The sequence below is a fragment of the Aulonocara stuartgranti genome (genome assembly GCF_965226115.1).
Source record: "Aulonocara stuartgranti genome assembly, chromosome: 18".
NCBI lineage: Eukaryota > Metazoa > Chordata > Actinopteri > Cichliformes > Cichlidae > Aulonocara > Aulonocara stuartgranti.
This window is the reverse complement of record NC_138954.1, coordinates 26334827-26353296: the sequence shown is the minus strand read 5'-3', so window position 1 is coordinate 26353296 and position 18470 is coordinate 26334827. Positions and strand designations below refer to the sequence as shown.

The window sequence follows — 18470 nt, the reverse complement described above, 5'->3', positions numbered from 1 at the left end:
TCTGTTATACATGCCCGTTTTAATAATCTGATAGAAAACATTTGCTGAGCACAACATACACCGTTTTACAGTATACTGAGAAGAAAACACTGAAAAAATACATTTGAAACAATGGTATAAATTTCAGCAAATATCCTTATAGCTGTACAATGACCTGTCACCGTACACATTATGCTGCAGTAAATATCCAGCCTTCACCAGGAACAAAAGGACTAAAAAAGCTTCTGCTGCGCCTCGTATGAAGCGCTGCTGGCTCCCACTGCACAAACACTTCTGGCTGGAATTTCAAACGAAACATACTTTTCAAATCGTCAAAACTGACCTGCATAACTTTATGCTATGGCCTCATAGCAAAATACCTTGCTATACACGGATGAACCAACAAACGAGTTCAGTCAAACTGTCATTTGACACGTGGTAGTGCATATAAATAACAAATATACAGCGAATATTATCAATTCAGTATTAACATATACAAGAAAATGTAATAAATACACTGTTACAAACAGCTTAAGGGTCAGCACAACACAGTTGGGTGCAACACGACTGTGCAACTCTGTGACCACTTAAATACACTCTCGCATCCTCACACACACACACACACACACACACACACACACACACACACACACACACACACACACGCACACACACACACACAGGAGAAGAATGACATATCGTGAAACATGAAACCGATCTCCCCGTATTATGACCATACAACGTGGTACCTCTAAGGAAGTGTTTGGACAGATCAGCAACCAGCTGCATAACTGTCGACGTATTCAAAGTGCTGCAATGAAAAACTACAAGATTCAATTATTCCATTACTGACAGGTGTTTCTGAAACTGCGCGTTCAGCCTTGAAGTCATTCAAAGTTCAAAATGAGTCAGCCTATTCATGAGAATACTGCTAACCACAACAGGTGTGTTGTGTGAGGCAATGAAAAGGGGAATTACAGGGCGGAGACGGTTTTTCCACACTGGATGGGGCTTAAACGCAACTGGGTTATGAAATATTTTCTTTTCCACTTTAATCTTGGAAGATTGTAGTGAGAATTTAGTCTGTAACTGGCTTTAAGTGAGAGGGAATCAATCCCGCCGCCGCTCGGAAGTTTGACTTGTCACACCATTTACTCTTTGGAAATGCGATCATTCTTTTGAGGGGTGGCAGTGAATCCAACAAAGTGCTTTCCTTACAGGATCTTTGGAGTTTTGGTTTTTGTTCTACAAAAAAGAAAAAAGAAAGGTTTTTCCTCTTTTACGAAATCTAGCCTATGAGTCATTTAATTGCTTACGCAGTTACTTATTTGGATAAATCAAATTAAATTATTTGGTTTGACATGCTTGCTATGGTCTCTCCTTTAAGTTACAGATGCTGTCTTTGTCTTGGTTTAACTGTGTGTGCCACAAAGTGCAAATCGTGCTGGGAAGTCAGCTGATTTTTTTATAATATACATCCATTAGTGAAGAACAAGCTTATACTATTGCCAGAACATCAGGAAGACTGTGTGAGACAGCTATGTCCGTTTGTAGAAAATCTGACACACAGCTACATGAATGTGTTCAATAAATTATTAAAAAAAAAAAAAAAACTTACAAAAACACACACTTGTAAAAAAAGGCACACTACTCTTTTTAGACAAGTGTTAAAAAAACACTACTGGGTTAGAAATAACTCGCTGACCAGTAGCTGTGGTTGGACAATATAGGGTCGTATCCAATCTCGACACGATACAAAGAATCTAAATGAACATTTAAAAAAAAATGTCCTGAAGTGCAAGTTTGAAATTCAGACTTGTCCCAGTACACGGATTCATACATCCACTTCACATTCTCTGCCTGAAAGAACCCAGGTTAGGCTCTGCAGTCCAACAGTAGTCCCTTCTGTAAAGAACAGAGCCTACACTCTTCCAGCTCCCTTCCAGGGGGGCTCAAAGACAAACTACCGCAGGGTTTCCAAGCCTCGTTCGCAGGGGTGCCCCACATTCAGTCAGGACCTCTTTGCCAAGCAGCTCCCGCCAGAGCCAAATTGCAGGATTGCTCCACTGCAATAAAATGAATTCACCAAAAACGTGCTACGCTCCGAGAACACCACCGGTTAAGCTATGTTTCCTCCGGGGAGCCGTCATGTGTTGTCATTTCTGCCCCTTCCTGATCACAGGGAAGATGCTGTAATGTCACATTGTCACAACTGTCAGCCGTGTCCATCATTCCACTGTCTTCACCTTGTCCTTCCTGGTCATCCAGCGTTAGATCGAACTTGAATTTACTCGCTACAGGCCGCCCTTCCACCTCCCCGTGAGGTCCTCCTTCTCCATCACTGGTGTAGAAAGGAGGTGAGGGGCTCTGGGGGATCATGCTTTGGTACCAGTTCCTGTTGTCCTCTAGTGTATCCAGGATGTCCTGGGCATCGGGATGGACCAGGTCAGCCCACGTCTCCCACAGAGGGTGCACTATGTAATCAATGAAGCTAACCTAGAAAAGATAAACAGAGAGGATGTCAGTAAATATGAAAAATAACCACAGTTTTCAGGTTTTATTTTGAGAGCTGGATGCCTGTGTTCTCTACCTGAGTCCTCTCTACTGAAGCTGTGTGTTTGTCACACATTGGGCTGATTTCCATCCCCCTCTCCCTCTCTCTGTCTCCCTGGTGGAAGAACTCATCCATGATCCTGTCAGTCCACTGCCGGTACAGATCCAGAGGTTTGGTGGGGTTGCTCAGGTCTGCACAATGAACCATGTTACGGAGAACCTGCAGGAAAAAAAATATCACCGTTTAGTATGTTTTTTTTCTTTTCCTCCCTCTGTGGTAAATAGAAAAGTGTTTGCGTCTAATGTGCATACTAGTCTGCCTCTTACCTGCATCCTGTCTGTGTAGTTGTCTAGCATCAGGACACCAGAGCTGGTGACCTTCTTGGTTTCCACCATCGTTTTCAAATCCGCCAGCAGACTCATGTGTTTAGACATGTCGGTTGCCAAAACCTGGAAGACAGCAAGACATGAAAAAATCAATTTAAGAAAAACTGTGAAAACTGCTCAGATCCTGAGACGGGGCTGCTGCCTGAGACAGATGTGCAGACATTTCCTCACCATTTCTATGACCATCCTCCGGAGCGTCTGCCTCTGCTTCTTGGAGAGGTTTTGGAAGATGTCGCAATTTTCTTCCTGCAGCAGTTTGAAGCCCACGGCCAGGTGGTGATTTTCCAGCACTGACTCATCGTTGTACATCAGGGCCAGCTCAGAGTCTAAATGCAAAAGAGGACAAGAAAAGGAAATTAAACATCAAATCAAGCAAATGTTTCTCCCTTTTTTCAAAATGTAGACCAAATAAATAACTCTAGCTGACTTTTTTGATGGATGTTGGATGAAAAGGTGGACCTACTTGTATTGATTAGGAACTGGTTGGAGACTCCTGGGTGGTCCACGTCGTGAATGGCTGCTGCAAAAATGGCTGCCAAGATCTCCAGATCAGTGAAGACCGCCTGTGTTTGAAGAGAAGGAAGTAAAGTAAAAATAAATTAGCAAATTGCTTACCATACAAGGCAAGGTATTAGTTTGAAAAACCAATCCTTCCATGTGTCACCATCTGTGGTATGCTCTTTCTATTGTTGCTATTCATCACAACAATATAAACAGTTCAAGTGAAAGGTGTGGCCGGTGGCGACACGCTTTAACTGTGCCACGTTTTAAAGGGCAAACTCTGAATACTTAGAAGTACTGAAAGCGAGTGAGGTAAGACAGATTTTACACGACTTACATCTAATGCAGGGGTGGACAGGAGGATGTGTGTGGACTGGGCTACGTCGGCAGCGTGGAGGTTGTTGTGGTACGCCACGTCGGAGTGATAGTGGCTCTCTAGGGTCAGCATGAACGTCACAAAGGTGTCCGTTGGAATCTTGAACGTCCTCATCAGGTCTCGCTCCTGCGTGTGACAGTGTGGATTAGAAAAACAAGACTCCTGGCTAAACGTGCTACAGGATATTATTTTCTCTACGGTCTATCCATCTAGCCACAGTTCAATTCTGAGTCATCAGATGGGTAGTCATAAACTAGGCAGGGCTCCAGACTAACAGGTGCACTGACAGTATCTGCTGCAGCAGTAATACATTTTAAGTTATCTTTTGGCCTCGAAAGAAAGGGGTGCAGCATTTTTCTAGACCAAGTGAAAAAAACAAAAACAAAACATGTGCAGCCAAACTGATTACAGTCTGGAGCTAGCTAACAGAGCATGATGTACACACTGACACGGCTTGTGTGTGTGTTTGTTTGAATGGCTTCACAGTTTTCATGAGCTCTTTCCCGATTAAAGGATGGAAGCTGAGGCGGAAAACAAACCTGGAAGATGGTGTACATGACGCATGTGAGAGGTCGATTGTGAGAATGCTCAGCCACTTTGAAAATATTCAGGCCCCATCTGTTGATGTGTTCCAGGTCCTGTTAGAGAGGACACAAATTTAAGTGTTTGAGCACGTCAGACACCAGATATCACGCAAGTTTAAGTTTCTCCAGTCTGTCTGTCACTTACCTTTGACAACAATTCCTCCTGGTCCGTCTTGACCCCAAAACGATTTCCAGTACCTCCCGAGATACTTGATGTATGGCTGACTTTTCTCACCCCACTGATCTGTGTCATCATCCCACCGTGTTGCTGCTGCTGTTGCTGCTGCTGCTGGCCCTGCCTCCTCTTTCTTTCCCTCGGCTTTGGAACTGGACACGGAAGCTCCAACTCATTCTGCTTGTCTGGAGAAAATAGAATTAACATTAAAAAAGGTGGTTTTCAAGACAAAAAAGCTGCAATGGCTGCTATTAAATTAGCAATCAATCCCTCAATGCCTGTCTTCTGCAATAAAAATACACTAGTAACAAAAGCAGGAAAGGCAAAAAAAATAAATGTGTAAAATAGCTGAATACACTGATGAGATGCAAATGTTTTATGAGACAAAGGCTCAGGCTGTGCTAATGAGTTGTTATGATGATCAGAGAAACATGGCAGTATTCCAGGCATTCTGTGAATCTGAGCCATGTGTTGGTAACAACTCAGAGAATCATGGAAAGATGGTTCACGTTAAGCCGAAATGTTTAGGGGAGGGACTTGGAAGTATGCGGGTTCAGTCGGTGCATGTGACTCATGTATTAGCTGAGTGACATTTCTCACTGTGTGTGAGCGTGAGACTCCCTCAGTCTGTACGTGTGCACTGCACACACAGCCGCAGAGCGAGAAAAAAACCCATCTCAGCTGCGTCCTCCACAAAGCACAGGAAAATCATCTCCCTACACCTGACAGGTGCTAGCTGCAATGCAGATAAAACCGCAAAGCTTCAAAGATAAACTGAGCTGAGCTTTCATGTTCGTCTCTATCACCGCGCCACTTCTATTGTTAGCACAAGAGGTAGCTTTTTCTTTTCCTCTTTCCACCATGCATCCAGCATCTTGTCTTTTTTCTGTCATTTTTTTATGTTTTGCTGCTCCGAGGCAGGAAAATAGACACGTGTTCACTAACAAGAGCCACAACATTAGTCTGCAGTGAGCCCTTATAAGCTGGGAGTCTGGCTGTATGTATGCTGGTGGTGAGCTAGATGGGAGGGTAGAAAAACCTGAGGGGCAGAGTGGTTTGCAGGGCTGGCGAGCTGGCTGGCCATTAGACACGAAATGCCGCCAGGCTTTTTTTTTTTTAAAGACAAGCAACCACTGCTGTCCCACTGATGAATAATGCAGCATCTCTCTGAACCTGATGGCACTGTAAGCACACAAACACCCTCTCTCTCTCCGACTCACTGCTCCTAATCTCTCCAGAGGGAAGTCTTCCCTGAGTACAAAGCCCTCCCTCCTCCCTTCACATATCTCTGCAGTCGGAGCGAGGGGACCCTGTCTCCCTTCCAGACCAGATCAGACTGGTGTAAGAACAGCGTTGCAGAGGAACTGTGAGTTTCCCCACTGCTTGGCACATGCTTTGGGTAACCTCGCAACCTCTGTGACATTCCTGAAGGATGCTGGCTCACTGAAGTCATACATACAGCACATTTTGCAATGGCGCAATGTATACTTCAGGAGGTGTGTGGTAAACATGTGCTGCAGTGCTCACCTAGGAAGGTGCTGGAGATGTACTCTGACACTTGGTTGCCTGATCGGCTCATCTCAGACAGGTGGCTTAGCTCCCGGTTCAGCATCCTCTTGAACTGGAAGCAAAGAGATAAAATGTTAAGGAGGTAATGTGATTTATACGCAGAAACACATCCAGCAAATGAGTCTGACTGCTGTTTCTAAGCAGCGGAATAAACCCTTTCCTGTTATTTTCCACTGGAACATGTCCCATGGGACCATGTTCTCTGGATTTAATGAGCCATATTAGGTTTGTGTATTCTTCCCCAGTCTCCTTATCCAGACTGCTTCGTGTTTCAACACAAATATAAACTATGCGTGCTGTGCATAGTTTATATTTCCTTTATGCAAATTTTACAGATAAGCAAAAGATGCCTGTTTTCTCAACACATGCAACCACTGAGCAAGATTAAAAACATGTCGTAATGCATTCAAAGAGAAATTGGGCTCTTCACCAGCAACAGAAAACAGACATGAATGTAGAATATGCACAGAAACAGTCCGATTAATGGAAAACCTCCTCTGGGACACACCTTAATGTATCCCCAGGACACAGAGAACAGGTAGTTGGCCTCAGGCATGGTGCTGAGCAGTGCTGAGCCCCCCAGCAGAAGCAGTAAGTGCTCCTCTCTGAGTGGACCCCCAAGGGTTAGCTCAGCCCTACAGCCTGAAGCTCAAGGCGTCACCAAATCACCGCCTTGCAGCGGCTGACTACGGTAAAAACGCCCCAGCCGAAGTCTCTGGAGAGGGGCTGTGGCGGAGCCCTACATTCCCAGCCAAACGCGCCTCCTCCTAGCTTCCTCCATTGTTATCAAGGATCGCGAGCCACTGTCGTGAGTGATGGAATCCCCCTGGATGCGATCAATATTTCCTTTCCTCTGGCTGTCGCTGCCTCTGTCCCTTTCTTCAAACCTCCATCTCCTTCTGCCACCATCCAAAAATCATACAGGAGAAAATCCAGCCTTTCCAAGCCCAGATTTGGCAAGTCAAGAAAAAAAGGCAGTCTTCACGGCAGAAGGAGGAAAGAAAGAGAGGGACTGAAAAAGGCAGAGAGGAGGAGGAGGAGATGGGGGTGCGTTATAGCTGTAGAGTTCCCTGTGGCACAAATTGCTGGAGCCTCTCTCTCACTTTCTCTGTCTCTCTCTTTGCCTCCCACCCTCGCTAAAAACTGATGCTCATGTACAGCACTGCAGAAAATGAGAGCTTGGAGGATCCCCCACATCTTCCTCCCTATTTCTAGCTATTTCTCTCTCACTCCTGTGTTCTGTGAAACCCCCCTCCCACTGCTGTCTCCCTTCTCTACTTAAAATGCTCCCCCTGCACAGTAATGCAGAACAGATGCAAAGCATACTGCGCAACGTGAGACTTCAAAGCACCAGAGCGTTTATCACACGGCTGATGAGACACAGACACAAACTCAGACACAGAACTAAACATATTTTAAAAACAGAAAATGGGGATGTGCAAATAGTTCAGTCCATAATCGTGATGTTTTGCTGTATCAAGCAGACGACAGAGTTTTCAGTCTGCCATCGGTGTACCACCATCTGCATGGCAACCCGAATGCCATGGCAACAGAATCACATGGTCCTGTTCTCATGGTGGTCCCTACTTTAAAAACACAGCACTGCATCGTAAACATAAACAAACCTATCACAAAAACCGCAGCAGCGACGCTCCAGATAGGCATTTTTAAAAAACCCATAGCTTCTGTGCAAAAGGAGATCGATTTTTATCTCTCATGCAAAATGTTCTTTTCGATTTGAATAAGCATATGCAAACATCACACACCAAACTTGATTATGAAAACTATGTAGTAATGGTGTGTGCAATAAAGGCCATTTCCATAGAAAGTAATTGGGTTTTCCTTTTTTTATAACTCTGTATTCTAACACCGGAAAGAAAATAGAAAACCTGTCATTGTGGTTTCTGCCAGATCTTATATTCTCTCTTATAATGAGTTCTTTTTGCTTCATACTGAACCAGACTCTCTGATCTCAACAGCTGTCTAATAGCTGTCAACCAGACAGCTAACATCTAGTTGACTGTGGAACTTGAATACCACTTTCAAAGCATTGGCTGCACTAAAAACCCAGAAAGATCAAAGAAGCTGGAATCAGTTGGCTTTAGTCTGCTCAAAGAGAGCTTGTAATTGATTCTTTAATGCAGCACAGTGTGGATTTGAGTGACCTCTAGGAAGTGAATTACGCACACAGCTGTATGTCAGTCACCCGGGGTTGTGTAGTTCAGCTGAAACACATCACACACACACACGGCACGATGACAAGACTGCAAGTGTTCTCAGTAACCCAGATTACTCAATGCATGGCGCTAACTCATACATCCTTTTACGTTAGCAAATGATTCTCAGTTTCAGAACAAACTGAGGAAACTGAGAGAAGTTGCGCAAACTCTGACAAAAAAGCAATTTGCTCTCACACAATCATGAGCCGTTGTTTAATAAAGTTTAAATATTTAATGCATAATATAACTGTGTCAAAAAAAACCCAAAAAGCTACTGAAACAACATGCTACAAAAAATAAAGACCAACAAATTTTCAAATATGCAATCATAGAAGGAAAAAAACAATTCAGGAACATTTTGAGTGTAATTACTGACGAGCAAATTTATTTTTTTTATTTGAAACTAGATGTCACTTCAAATCCAGCAATTTATTCTTGAATAAAACACCATCTCCACATGGCACGCTACACTCCTACAACACAAAGTAAGCCTCTATAAAGCTAACTCACCTTTTTCCAACTCGCAAGCATCTCAAAGTTTATCTTCTGCTTTTCAGAGCAGCATAGTCCCATTGTCACTCAACGAAAAAACAAACACAGCACAAAGAAATCCTGTAAAGGTCCAAGTACTTTAACTCGTCTCAGCGTGTCTGTGAGCCAGCCGTCTTCCTCTCTCTATTCTCTTTTCTCAACTGGCGTCAGGCAGGAAACTTATAGCAATAAAGCTGACTTAACTGACTGGCCTACAAAGTCTAACAGGAGATTGATGGCTCCTCCCTCCCATACAGGCCTGAGCGTGTGTCTCCACCTACTTCCCTTTTTTTTTTGCTATAGTAATTCCCTGAGATCATTTACTGGCAGACATCCTTCTTCCTGTAGCCTCAGGCACCAAACTACTAACATACCTGAGCTCATCACAGAAAAGTCCCAGATAACAAGTTTAGGGGTCACGCTAAAGTTCCTGCTATATTAACTGACAAGAGAAATAAAGAAAAAGGAAAAACATAAAACGTAAAGAAATGGGATTTCTCAGGAACAATGTGACCTCATAATGCAACACCATTGCACTGCAATCGAACAAACCCCAGAGTGAGCACACGCCGCCTCTGTCGCATGCATGCGGCTGTTTCGAGTGTCAACACCAAATGAATGATGTCAAATTTACACTGTTTAGTAACACAAGGACAACACATTTCCTCGAAGGCGTTGATCAGAAACAGGTAAGAACAGGGTTACAGTAGAAACATGTTTTCCATTCGCACTCCTTGTGCTGTCTTATTTTCCAAGATGAAGATCAGATGAAGAACAGAAGATTACAGAGGTAAAACTTTTTTTTAAAAAAATTACGATTAAGCACCATAATCACCGCTGGAGCTCGTGTGATCTCCTCACCACCCTTTCAGTCAAATGGAAGCGCAGCACTATAATTTAATGTCCATTACGCCTGGTACAGCTACAGACCCACCGCTGCATCTGTTTCAATAATTTTGTCATTCTTTCCCCAGTGAAGACGGCGGGTGCTTCAAAGCTGAAGTGACCACACATGAGTTAAAGTTTCCTACTCGCTTGTGTTCTCCTCGAGGGGCTTGCCTGCACGCTACCCGCAAAAGCGCTAAACTCCTTTAACTGCATTCAGATGGCAGTGTTTGTCCAAGGCCGTCACCAGCGTCGGTGTGGAAGTGTGGCGAGGTTAATGATAGTGAGGGGCAGGGAAGTAGCTCCCCGCTCTGAGGTCACAGCAACCAGGCTGGCGGTCAGCAGAGTGTGTGGTCTTGTAGCCCCGGATACACCTGTGCCCTTGGAAACTGAAAACGGAGACACCCCGGGTTTGATTGTGGCTTCAATTACATCTAGTGGTGAAGAAAAAAAGAAAACCTGACTCTTTGTCAAAACTTGCGTCAAACGCCCACAAAAACTGGGCCGATGGTGTAACAGTATCACTGGACTTGACTCCCAATTTTGCAATAAGAGCTCGATGGACCAATAAACAGCTTCTTTCTATCCCTGTACAATTGCACAACAATGTAGCACACTGTTGAAACTTAACTGTAACATCATAAAGCTGTTGCCCACTACACTTTTAAAAGATCAGCATTGGTCAACATTGGCACTGGCTCGTGTTGTTAGGAATCTGTACCTGGTTTGCCTGAACAAGTTGCTACGCTGCTACGGCCTAGAGGGCCTTTTCTCATTGTCTTGACAGTCCCGGGGATGTAGCTGTCTGTTAGGACTCAACCCCTATTGTCATCGAGTAACAAGTGAGCAGAGGAGAGGAGGCACAGGAAATACAGAGACAGGAAGCTGGTGTCACGGTCAGAGTCACCCATCATGGTCTCACAACACCCCCTCCCCATCCCAATCCTCCCTCAGACCAAAGCTTAGAGCACAGACGGAAATGGACACCACCACCCTGGGTGTTTATAATCTGATGTCGCCGTACAGTCTCCGCTGTCTGAGCAGTAATGTGCCGCATACAGTAAATTTTGAAGTGAAATACGCACAAAGAAAAAAACAGGCTCATGTGCATCAAAGCAAAGGGAAGTAATTAGTTCAAAAATGCTGGTTTAAAAACCACAGTGTGTTTAAATTCAGTAAAACCAAACTGGAAGACTGGCACTTTTAAATGCTTAAAACAACACGCTGCTAAGACCACCGATGAGAACAGACATTTTCTCACCCTTTGGTTACATTTTTTGAGTTATATTAACTATAAACTGAGTTTTACCATTTAATAACTTTCCAGGCAGCGTGAGACACAAGTACAGCTTTTAAACACGCTAAACTAAATGGTTTGGCCCCTTGTAAAGAAGATGCAGTTATAAAATTATCCTGGCATTATTCTATAATAATGGAACATATAGCAGATCTGGTTTTGCCTCTTCCGCAGCAAGCAGAAGAATAAGTTCAGTACTTTCAAACCAGCCTTAAGCAATAAGGGCCCTGCTAAATGAACTCACACAGAGCTACAGCTTAGAAACGAGCCAATATCAACACAGCACTAAAATGAATGAAAAAAGCATTTGGTAATGTTTTAATCAGCCCAACCTAGTAGTATAGCAAGCTGTGTGTCTCGGGCAGTTTGATTAAGGTAAGGATATACAAGCAGGACAGCCCTTTCCCTGGAATTCAGGCAATAATGGTGCTCAGATGCAACAGGTAGTTTGCTAAAGTTGTTATGCAGCGAAGCAAACATTAACTTTTTTTTCTCCTTTTTTATCAAGAGATCTATAAAATGATGATGTGTGCTGATATGCTACCACAGAACAGCTGTTGCTTTGCAAATGCGTCAATGTGGCTAAAAGTATTTTACATTTTCCGTAGACTGTGCAAATGCACAACCACACAGAAACAAAGAGCAATTATACACAGATATATGCAGACTGGCAGGTCATCACAGGCCAGTCAAGCCATCATCACAAGTATCATGCCTTCAGTGAGCACGTTACAGAATATGTACCGTGATGGTAATAATTATAATTTTGCATTGCATAGTATGAGATATAGGTTACAATTATAATGTTTAACTTAAATCTTTTTTAATTATGGTTTTGCACACTCTAATGATTGTTATTTCAGTGGGTAAAAAGAGATGTTGGCAAAATGAAGCATGCATGCAAGAGTTTGCTGTGCAATATGATTCTAGATGAAAGCACAGCACAATGTGCATGATAGCTTTTCACACTAATGAACTAATGGTTCTTTTGTGACTTGATAAAATCATCTTAATAACCTACTGTGCCCATGATCAAATACCCAAATAGATTTTTACCCCTGAAGTTAATTATCAAAAATGTGAATGTTTGTAGTGTTTTCAGGTATTTCATCCAGGAGGAGAGGCTAATAGCTTTTTATAAAACCAAGGTAATCGATAAATACATGTAGACAGTCCCAGGTAACTTCACACATGCGTTGTTGTCACATTTACATATATTAACATATGGCCTAGATTGTCTTACCTTGTTGGAGGCCATGTCACTGACAGACCGGTAGGTCTGGATGGTCTCCAACTGGTCCAGACACCAGTCCAGCTCCTCCATGGTTTCCATAGCCAGTTTCTGGTAGGACTCATCTGCCAAGAGACACATGGACATGTAATCAGGTCTGAGAGGATCCATGTCCATACTTGATCCTCCAGACACCATGCGTGGCGGTCCAAGTGTCCCAGAGTGGCTTGATCGTAAGGGGCACTGACATGCAGAACCTCCAGAAGACGCAGAGGAAGATGAGGAGGTGTGTACGCAGAGCTCCTTCATCTTGTTCCGCTCCACCACCTCCGAAAGTTCAGGGGAGTTGTTTTCTCAAACAAACAGTGGTTATGGTCACCGTTTGCCGACTCGCTCTGTCTTTCTGTCTCTCTGTAGCCTTATTCTCTGCGTACCCCCTCTTTCCCTCCCTCTTGTGCGTGCTGCAAACCCCCTCCCATTTCGTCTGGTTCCCCCACCCTTGCTCAACTTCTCCCTCTCTCTCATTAAATTATCCCCCTCTCAGTTCCACTCGTTTGAAGAAGTAGCTTGCAGACTAGGCAGTTTGCTGCCTCCTGCTGTTGGTGTGTCTGTGACCCCTGCCCATTTAAATGAATAGAAATGGTGTATACATGCATTTAGAGTAAAAAAAAACACAAAAACCCTAACTGCTTTTGGTGCAGGAGACACAATCATTTTAGCTTTTATTCCTGTCACTGGGATTACATCCAAACAAATGCATCTCTGTGAAATTTCATTAGAACTTTATAGACAATAGGAGCAGGAGGACTTCGTCACTACTGCAAAGACAACTCATTTCCAACGACTTCCTTTCTGACATGCAGACCACTTCAAGGAACCCTGGTGAACTGCATCTACAGCAGCTCACGGCACACCACCATGCTTCACAAACTGGTTCTCTCCTCTCTGAACCTCTCTGAGGGAGGAAAAAAAATTATATCAAACATCAAACTTGTGTTTGCATAAGCAACACGAGAGGCAAATTTTGACTCCCTGAATTGGGGGGAGTCCAGGCTAGGGCCACACTGTGAGCCAAAGAAACCAAAGCACTTCCTCTTTGGCTATGAACTCCCAGAAAACATGGAGTGGAATTAATGAATGGTGGAGTGACTGCTGAAGGCAATCATAGCTGTCGTTTGATGAAATAACTCTGTCGTTAGCAGCTATGACTCACATGTGGTAGGTGCACAGTGTTTAGAAGGAAAAGAGTGGTTTACAAGAAAATCACTGGGAAGCTCAAACATGAGGAAACATATTAAAAAGTATCACTGCTCAATATGCCAATGTTTCAACATATTTCTAGCTGGAGGGAGCGAACGCTAAACATCTGGATCTCCCCACCTTCCTTTTCTATGGAAAAGACTGATCTCTACTTCATAGCACTTCACACATGGAAGAAATTTACCCCATATGCTCAGCACAACAGGACAGCCAGCGTGCTGCTCCCCAATTTACGTCAATATAGTGGATCAAAGCACTTCAAAGCACAGTGATGGCATACAGATTTTGAACCACCAGTGCTGAACAAAGAACTTCAATGCAACCCCAGACAATGTAGCACAGTTAAAGGAAATAGTTCACCTTTGAAAGTAATCAGAACAACACCCGGGATTCTTTTGAATCACAGAAAAGTGAACTTTCAGCTGTTCACTCAAGGAAACTCATGCCACTGGCTCCTCATATTACACAGCTGCTACCACTTGTGTCATTTTTCGGGTTAGACTAATTTTTATTTCCTTGAGTTCCTGGTTGGCTGATTCAAAGAAACTTTGGCTTCGATACGACGCATAACTGGATGCCAAGTTTTGCGGACCAGCCTATTCACAGACTCCACTGGCACGCAAGCCATGCAAAAGTCACTGACACAGAGCAGAGGTATAACATCAAAGCAGCTCATGCACAAGGCAGTGAGCTGTTGAATCTTGGTATACATCAGCGTGTGGCTGTCTTGGTCCATAGGGGCAGTAGACGTTGCCAAGAAGGTGTCACCACATCCTGCCCTCATTCCCTTAGAAGAGGGCGCATGCATATGCAGACATTTTAGCTGGGCACCTTGAAACATCAAAGGACTGGCTCATCTGCAAAGTCTGTATGATTGGGATTCGAGTCATTTTGAAGCTGGCAGCTTAATCACTGACAGAGTCCAGAACATATAAGAGTGAAACACTCAGACTACTGTAGAAAAGCTCGCTGGACCTTTGGCTTTTTGGGCTAAAGCAGTGGCTGAAAAGTTACATTTTTTCAAAGTCTGGAGCCAAACTTCCCTTAGTTGGGCTGTATAACAATGACATATGAGTTGAAGTTCTAAATAAAATAAAGTTATGCACATGCACACGGTATGAGTAGAAGGAATGAACCTATCATCACCTTTGGTTGTTCATAAATACAGTGTTAAATGGGATGACATTTCACAGTGTCACCAGTCAAAGGTGGCGTGACGCACATTCAGTCTGAGAAACCTGCTTCCAGACAGAGTGTGAGGTGCTTTTCCAGCCTGTTTTTTCAGTGGATGTCTTTTTCTTTTTTTTCTTGGTGAGTTCTAATGCTTTGGCCATATGCTGGAGGCTGCAAAGAGGACAACAGACCTCAGTGTGCAGAGAGACCTCGTCTGCCTTCCCCTCTCCCCCTTTTTCCCCTCTATCTCTCCTCTGTAGGGCCACAAACCAGCTTCTGTAAGAGCCATCCACCACACTAACGAGCAGGGCTGCTCCCAAACCACCATTTCTGCCAAAACACCTTCCACTTACATCCCCCTCACACTGCACCTCTCTATGTTCTCAACCTACCCCCATAAGCTGTTTTTCCTCAGTGTCTGACTGAAGAATTGCAGTGTCTCAGCTCATACCAACAACTGCCATGGACAGACCAAACACACACTTCAGTAAAAGTAGTACAAAAACAGCAAAATGACCCTATTAGGGTACATTTGTGTATGTATCATTGGGTTAGCATTATTATTGTAAGCGACATCTGGGTAGCATTTAAATGTGACAGCTATACAGAGCAGTTTCTCATTAAGAAGCACAACACTGAAAAACTACACAATATTTTTTATTGTAAATGTTTTTTTTATTTTCTTTTGATTTCTTTTGATTTTGACTTGATTTTCACAATGGCTTTCTGCGTGAGAGTGGATTATAAGTTGGCATTTTTTATGCAGTATTTTGAGTTTTATAGCGAGGCTGACTTTAACACAGTGACTACAATGCCTTTAGTTGTGTTAATGTTCATTGTTAATTCACCAGACATTTGGAAGGTGCGGGAAAAGAAAGTTGATGGTCAACTCAAGACACCAATGGCTGACCTGTAAACAGGCCAAGGCTATCTGCATGTACGCAAACACACATTCCTCATAGTGACCTCACAACATCACAAAAGAGAAATGCACACTTTGACACAGTAACTTCAGTCGTTTGTTATTGATTTTGCATTGCACGTGGGGCTAAGGCAGGATGCGGGTCAATAATTTACCGTTGTATCACCTCCAATGTACGTCAATTTGTTCAAAAGTCCGAGAGGGGCGGAAGACTTTGCAAATTCATGATTACTCTTGCAAAAGCCTTTGCTCTTCGTGTCAATCATTTGCATTATGCCATCTGCTTTGAACTCTGAACATTTTCTGATTTTAACACAAGGTAGTATATGAATAAAATGCAAAAACAGTGTTGCACATATTATACTCTCACAAATAACGTAATTTATCAGTTTTATTACATTACAAGTATATTTTCAGAATTTTAAAAATTTAATATTTTTAATTTCTATATATCATGCATGCTTTTTAGATTTTAGCCAAGCATATTTAAGTTCATCATTCTGTATTTTATTTTCTTTAAGTTTAATTACTCATTGTGTTTCAAAATAATATATTTCATCATGCTTGTGTATATATAATTTTATCCTATCTATTGTTAAAAACCCTTACGAAAAAAATTGTCATAGCCACAGAAAAATTATATTAGCATACTGTTACAAGTTACAATTCAAATCTATTGTTTCCCTTGCTGTGCTACAGGAATAAGTTGGTGTGCTATATGTGAGACAATTTTGTATAATGCTTTCCCTTTTAAGGTAGCATGAGATTTAAAGTGATATGCGGTGGACAATCAGAGACGGTCCAACCCCCGAAACCACGCCACTCTTGGTCTTCTCACAAACAAGCCTCAGTAATTGTGTCGCTTCATAGTTTACAGCTGTGAAATAATTTCATCGCCTATGAAAACAAAAGACTTGAAAACACACATGCACATACAAACATCTCATCAAGGCCTGTTTGACGGCTCATTCACAATGCACCATGGAGCTGTGTTGGCACGGGCCAGTTAGAGGGAAGGGCCGCAGGGAGGTTTATGACTGTGCTGACGTCAATGACATAATTCAAATACTTAACCAGGCTGCACGCTTCCAGCCCTCCGGATCCTCTCCCCTGGCTGTGAGCCTGGAAAACCTGAAATGGAATCTTGCTGTGGAGCAGAGTAACTGCTGCACACAAGAGTGAAGCAGACTGACCAGACTGAAAATGACAGGTCAGTTCTTCTGGCTCAGTTTGTGGTGTACTGTCTGATTGTGTGTCCATTCACTGAATAACGTTTTGCTAATAGGAGGAAATAAATTACATCATATTGATAACAAACATTAGAAATTAAGTTCAACACCATTCCCCAAAAAGTTGTGACAGGTGTTAATAAAAACAGAATGCAACTATATGCAATTCTTTTGAACCCTATAATTAATTGGAAATAGTATGAAGACAGCATTTAGAGATTCTGCAAGTGTTTTAGACATGCAGTTTTGAAAAATATATTAAAAAACATATGCTCATTTTGAATTTGTTGCAATAAAACATTTCAAAGGTTTTTGGAAATCCTTTGAGAGGGAAAAATTTGGCTGGAAAAATGTGTTGCTGGCATCAACATCGAAATGAACAAACATTTGATATGGTGATATGAATGTTGTTTAAATGACTTGCAAATCACTGTATAAAGTTTTCATTTGCATTTTGCACTGTGCTCAAACCTCTTTGGGAAACAGGTTTGCATGACTCAATCCAATAGCCCATTAGCTAATCTGCCTCCTTAGTCACCAAAGCACCTTTTCAGGACTTGCAGTTGGATTTCCAGGTAGAGGACAATGGATATTGCTTCACATCATCATTACCAGTGCTCCAGAAATGGCAGATGAATACTTTTTTGAAAAAGTATTTGGGGTTTCGGAAATTAAACCCTTTATTTACTTTCCACATGCATGCAACCCAAATCTCTTTAAACATGATTGGTTAACAAAATACAGACTACAAGCAGTCTGCAAACACAACCCAGGAAGCGTCCTGCACCAAAAACCTTCCCCCTTGCCCACAAGTTCTGCATATTCGTACTGATTACGTTTGCTATGATGAAAGTTTAAGTAATCTGATCAATTAGGAGATCTTGGCAACATTGCTAAAATCCTAATATGTTTTCAATTACATTGGGCAAAAGCAAATTTGGTTTGGAACATTAGAAAGAGCTTTGGGCCAATCTTCTTTACAGCACTGCTTCAGTTCACTGCTTGTGCAGGCATTCGTTTATACATAGCTCTCTTAAGGTTCCTCCATGGCATTAGATTGATGCCTGAAATCTGCACCATTTCAGCACCTTGACTCTTTACATTTTCAACTATTCTGTTGTAGATTTCCTGCTGTGCTTGGGCTCACCATCCCATTACATGACCCAAGCTTTAGTGATAAAGCTTTAGCTATAGACAGATGGCATCACATTTGACTCTAGAATTTATTGGTAACAAAGAGGTCATGTTTGACTTAATGACTACAAGGTACCCAGGTCCTGTGGCTGCAAAGCAAATCCAAATCATCACCCCTCCACCTGCTTGATTGGCAGCTGGTTTGAGGTGTTTGTGCTGGCATGCTGGTATGTTTGACCTTTAACATCTAGCGTGCTAACTGAGGCCTTTAGCATCCGAGATGTTGCTCTTGGGATTTTGCTGTTTCTTTAAGCATTAAACGTCCCAGCAAATTTACCTTAGCATGAATTTCCAGCAAATTCATCCTAAGGTCAGTTTGCTGGGATGTCCACTCTTTTGCACATGTGACCAATCCTTCTCACTGCAGAATGATGGACTTTGATGAACTGCAACAACAGCTTCTCT

At 42.7% G+C, this 18470-nt stretch overlaps 1 protein-coding gene across 2 annotated transcripts in view; it reads right to left on the bottom strand.

The window, feature by feature from the left end:
- LOC309693708 (3',5'-cyclic-AMP phosphodiesterase 4B-like) overlaps window positions 1-18470 on the bottom strand; it is a 45224-nt gene continuing 26754 nt past the window's right edge. For both annotated transcript variants that reach the window (XM_082513175.1, XM_082513176.1), the window contains 10 exons: window positions 12300-12412; window positions 6083-6176; window positions 4526-4740; window positions 4336-4434; window positions 3758-3922; window positions 3383-3482; window positions 3091-3245; window positions 2860-2982; window positions 2570-2752; window positions 1-2475 (listed from right to left, as the gene is read on the bottom strand). In XM_082513175.1, the coding sequence (XP_082369301.1) occupies window positions 2104-2475; window positions 2570-2752; window positions 2860-2982; window positions 3091-3245; window positions 3383-3482; window positions 3758-3922; window positions 4336-4434; window positions 4526-4740; window positions 6083-6176; window positions 12300-12412 (1619 nt within the window). In that variant the 3' untranslated portion in view covers window positions 1-2103. The remainder of the gene's footprint in view (window positions 2476-2569; window positions 2753-2859; window positions 2983-3090; window positions 3246-3382; window positions 3483-3757; window positions 3923-4335; window positions 4435-4525; window positions 4741-6082; window positions 6177-12299; window positions 12413-18470) is intronic.